Raw genomic sequence first — 5,198 nt, 5'->3', positions numbered from 1 at the left:
AGTGTAACTGAGGAGAAAGCCTGGTAAGCACACAGCCAATGCTGGGTGCTTACAAATATGGGGGTTCAATCTTTGTGTGAGATTTCTTTGACCTTACCAGCTTGTGTAGCCTTTCTGATAAGGACTGATGAGGTTTTAATGAATGATCTAGGAAGGGGAGGGAGCCTGTTCTCCCTTGCTTGTATTCAATCTACAGCATGGGGGGGAAACCACAAAGCTACATCTGAGGATTAGAGCTGTACTGGAAGTTTTCCCTCACACTCAGTATTTACTGAGCGATGCTCACACATCCCCTTGCACTGCTTGGCCCCCAGCACTCTTGAAAAGAGTAGGGTGAGTGCCTTACCTGTAGAATGAGTTAACTCTGCCTTCCCATTTGTTGTGGAAAGTGCAAACTCTTTCCAAATGTTCCTCATTGTCTCTGTTGCACCTTTTCCTTTCTGGCCTCTTAACTTTCCAGTTTTCTGGTTCACGGATTGTTTATTCATCATGTTGCATCAGTTTAATTATGCCATTTGAATCCTTACTAACCCTCTCCATCCTCCTAATTTGCAGTTATTTAGTTGTGATTTGTTAAAACTAGCAAGCATCCAGTGCTCTTACGGTTTTTTTTCGTAGTGGTTAATGAAATTTAATTGTAAATTGCATTGGGGGGTGATGTTGGGGTTTTTGTACTTCCATGTATAGGCAAAGCAAAGACTTGACCTGAACTAAAAGATTTCCTAGTGTGTCCTTAAAAAGATCCTATCTGTTGCACTGTAAATAACCTTTAGGTAACTGTGATCTTTCTCAGGTGGTGAACTTGCTGATGGGCATCTTGTTGACAGTAGAAGTGACTCATCCAAATATGGTGCCAACAGTTGATATCCAGTATGAAGTCATCGGAAATTACTACGCTTCTGAGAGAATGGCTGGTAGGTGGAGAACTGCTGCCTGAGGAGGAAACCAAGCATGCAGTGTCATGGTGTGCTTGCCTTGCACTAGTGTGTAGGATGTGCAGACAGCTTTGAAGTATGGTCGGCTTGTTTCCTGAATTTCTCTTTAATTATTCTGGGGTTGAGGTTTTCTACAAGAATTAAAACAACCACGTAAGCAGAATATTTTATTTCATGGTGCTCCTAAGCATCTTAGTAAGATTTCTAAAGATTTCTTGGCCTTTTATTGCTTTGAGAGTTAAAGTATGTGTGAAACCTGTCTTAATCCACTTTCTCCATAAACATTTACTATCCTTGATGTGTCAGAAAAACAAAAAGCAGAAAACTATTTTTAAAGGGTTGTTTTGTTTTTTTTCATTTTTGGTGATCTTTCTAGATTTAAGCAAAGAGCTTAAAGCTATTGTGTGGTAGTTTACTAAGAGGAAAACCATACTGTTTTTCAAGAACATTGGAAGAATTGGGATGGCAAGTACTTGAGTGAAACCTAAGTACTTATCTAAGAAAATTGACATGCAGAAGAAACAGGAGAGGAAGCACAATGACAAGAACTGAACCTCCTTCCACTTTGTTGTTATAAATGAAGTGTATGATTTATGCAACTAATCACTGTCACACTTCTATCTGTAATGGCCAAGTTTCTGAGCTGCAGTATAACTGTAAACTTAGGGGTTTTAAACATACAGAAATATATTGTGGGTGGCACTTCTGATGTTTCTCACTGAAGTCTGTTGTATGATACTAAAATTTAGGGAGGGTCAAATCCAGTTTGCAGCAAAGATAAACACAACAACACAAACCTGGATTCTGAGAGAGTTCTGGTTTACAGTCCTCACATGTTTGTGACCTGAGTTGAGGATCTGTCAGTTGTGACCTGTGATTCTAAGTCATGCTTGTTAGTAATGAAATAAAAGAGTGGGGACAAGGACCAAACATTTCATAAAGCCAAGATGCCAAGTAAAATGACAGCAGATATCTGTAAAATGTCCTATGTTTTGTAACAAAAGTTGGTATATTGAGTAGCCTTAAGATTGTATGACTGAGAGATGCCTCTGAAGGTGCTTTCTCCACTCTTCAGCATAAAATGGCTATTACATGCTTTTGACTTCAGTTCTTGTTTCCCATATTGGAATATGGGCTAGAGGAAGAGGAGACTTGGGGAGCTTTTCACTCTCTACAACTACCTGAAGGGAGGTTGTAGTCAGGTGGGTGCTGGGCTCTTCTCTGAAGCAGCTAGTGACAGGACAAGAGGGCATGGTCTGAAGCTGCACCAGGGGACGTTTAGATGGGATATTAGGAAACACTTCCTCATGGAAAGGGTGATCAGACATTGCAGTGGACTGCCCAGGGAAGTGGTGGAGTCACTGTCCCTGGAGGTGTTCAAGGAAAGACTGGATGTGGCACTTAGTGCCATGGTCTGGCTGATGTGGTGGTGTTAGGTCATAGGTTGGAGCTGATGTTCGTAAAACGTCTTTTCCAGCCTCAATAATTGTGTAATTCTATGTGCATGAAGTAATATTACACTTTTAGATTGTGCATGTGGGTATTGTGAGTAACAAATCCTCAGAAGAAAACAAACCACATGTGTTGGTTATTGCCGAGCCCTTGGGGCTCCTGATCTGTGCAGTGTATTTTGGACACGGGAGGTCCTCCTGCTTCATCTCATCTGTGTGTGGAGATGGTATCTGGTACTGAATTGGGAACCTAAGTGCTTCTAGTGTAGCTTTGCAAATCAGTTGCAGACTAGAGAGTCAAGATTCTGGTGTCATCTGTTTCAGGCATGGAAACCACAACAGTTTAGCTTCAGTATGACTAAAAGTACCAGCTTACCATGTCTATTAGACTCTCAAGCTGCTTGCTTTCTCCATGCTTTAAAATGTGCTTGTTGTAGTAGAATGAATATAATCTAACTCGTGGAAAGCAGCTTTTCCTGTGGGATGCACAAGGGGAATCTTTATCATTCAGTTGCCATGAGTGTCCTGGATTCTGCTACCGCTTGGCTTCTGTTGAGCTGCCTTTTATTGTAAATAAGGGGACACCTTCCATGCAGTGGCTTCCTGTTTTCTGCAGCTCCTGCTGCCAGTGCCTGACTTACATCATCAAACCATTTTCAAGTGTACAGGATTGGAACTGAGCTGGCTTCACTTCCCCTTCTTTCCAGTTGTAAACTTAATCACCCACATACTTCTGGCACTGACACATATTGCAAATCAGCATCATTATGTTGCATTACTATCAAATGATGTCAGATGTCTAATTGCTGTGTCTGAGCTTTATCCAGCCTTTTGATTAAGGCAGAGGGATTTTTCCAAAACGCCTGCTGGTTTTCTTGAACCAGACCCTTTTCCATTAGCACAGACCTGAGTTACTCAATTCTGCTGCTGCACAAATAAAACAGTTGAGTGAGAACAGATCATAGTAATGGGTAGAGCTCCTGTACCTGTCAGCTGCAATGTGACAACTTCAGGAAATGATTGATGCTTTTTGTTTTTCTTTTAATGCAGAAAATGCCTGTGTGCTGTTTGCCATCTCCCTCCTCATGTTCACAATCAGTGCAATGGTGGTGTACGGTGCAATCGCTGTAAGTGTATTTATAGGATGTGGTTTTAAACTTGCTACTTGAATTTTTAACAAAACATCTTACAGGCTACTGCTTTTATTTTTGTCTTCTTAGCATCGTGTAGGCTGGCTGATCCCATTTTTTTGTTACCAACTCTTTGACTTTGTGCTCAGTTGTCTGGTTGCCATCAGTTCTCTAACCTACTTGCCCAGAATCAAGGATTACCTGGATCAGTTGGTAAGTGTTTGTTCAGCTCAAGTTGATACTTGACATTTGAAATTAAACTGGGGTTTAACTGGATAAGTGACAGAGCTGTAGTTACCTTCTGTGCGTAGGGAAGAGGAATTCAGGCTGCCACAGCCATAGGGGATGACTGCTAGGGTGGTTGTGAACATGAGAGCTTCTCAGAGGTGGAAGAGCCAAAGGGGTTTTTGCTCCCTAAAGGGAAAACCAGGGAGAGTCAGGAAAGGATTGTGACAGGACCTGTTGGTTTGAACTGTCTGCTATATTTGCACTCCAGACAAAAAGGTTGACCTTTATTTGACCCTTATTTGGTGGAGGAGAGCAAGAAGAATATAGGAAAGGATTAATAAGATGTAGGGTCCTACAGCATTATGGGATGGCATCTGAGATTCTGAAGAGTTTCTTTTGATGTTCTTGATGGCTGCTCTTATTTTGCAACAATACTTTCTAAAGAAACTGTGATGGGGTTATCTTTAACACTGCCTGTGTTTTAATTGCAGTGGAAAGAATACATTCAACAGGGATCACAAGCTTTTTCTGGCTGGTGTTTAGATCTGTTCAAGTAGATGTAAAAAAAATCCTTTAAAACAGACAAGATTATTGTTAGAGAGAGACTTTGTTACTGTGGTCAGGGAAAGAAAAGAATCAGAAATTTGCAGAAGCTCTGTTTTGGCTCTTCTGAAGTTTGGAAGCAACCTTTTCTGCTTTCTCCTCTGCACATATGTACACTGCTGGTTGGACTGACAGGAGGTAATTAATGCTAAGTCCCTGAGGAGATGACCATAAGTACAAATGCTGTATAAGTACAAAATCTGTAGTAGCCTGAAATTGAGGAAGTGACTAGGGACACAGACTGTACAAGGCTTCTGTGTAGGTAGCCCTCTTTTGAGGAGACCTGTTCTTGCAGGACAGAGGCAGAATACTGTGTTTTGTGGGAGGACAGAGAAGAAACTAGTGGGAAATGGAACTTCTTGTTGCCTCTGGGGGAGTAGTTGTTGCCAGGGTTTGTTTCATTTGGTGTGAAGTTTGGATGTCCTTTTGTCATACTTGTGACCATGCAGTGTTTGTGCTCATCTCCTCCCTTTCTCTCCTTTCCGCGTTTTTTTAACTAGCCGGATTTCCCTTACAAAGATGATCTCCTTGCCTTGGACTCCAGCTGTCTCTTGTTTATTGTTCTGGTGTTCTTTGCTTTAGTTATCATCTTAAAGGTAAGTTAAAACTTCAGCTTACGTCTGTTTAATATTTTACTGTATTAAGATGTTATCAATCTGAGTTAATTCTCAATTCTGATTTAAGCACTCAGCTGACTTCTTTACACTGTGTTCAGAACTTCTTTGAGCAGAGTTGTTCAGTTTTGGTATGACTTGAGATTTGCATTCCGTGTACTGGTGTCTTCCCCAAAGTTGTTTGTATGCAGGGGGGCATGTTCATGCAGCTCTGCCCTTCCTGGCTAGGGAGCAGGA

The 5,198-nt window shown here is 41.4% G+C and overlaps 1 protein-coding gene across 1 annotated transcript in view; it reads left to right on the top strand.

Annotated features, from left to right (window-relative positions):
* Positions 1 to 798: 798 nt before the first annotated feature.
* LAPTM4A (lysosomal protein transmembrane 4 alpha) overlaps positions 799 to 5,198 on the top strand; it is a 7,601-nt gene continuing 3,201 nt past the window's right edge. Inside the window, exons 1-4 of the mRNA XM_010002375.1 lie at positions 799 to 914; positions 3,437 to 3,513; positions 3,607 to 3,729; positions 4,848 to 4,943. Coding sequence (XP_010000677.1) covers positions 809 to 914; positions 3,437 to 3,513; positions 3,607 to 3,729; positions 4,848 to 4,943 — 402 coding nt within the window. The 5' untranslated portion in view covers positions 799 to 808. The remainder of the gene's footprint in view (positions 915 to 3,436; positions 3,514 to 3,606; positions 3,730 to 4,847; positions 4,944 to 5,198) is intronic.

Source organism: Chaetura pelagica, unplaced genomic scaffold (genome assembly GCF_000747805.2).
Source record: "Chaetura pelagica isolate M959 unplaced genomic scaffold, ChaPel_1.0 scaffold46, whole genome shotgun sequence".
Classification (NCBI taxonomy): domain Eukaryota; kingdom Metazoa; phylum Chordata; class Aves; order Apodiformes; family Apodidae; genus Chaetura; species Chaetura pelagica.
This window is presented reverse-complemented; position numbering and strand designations above follow the sequence as displayed.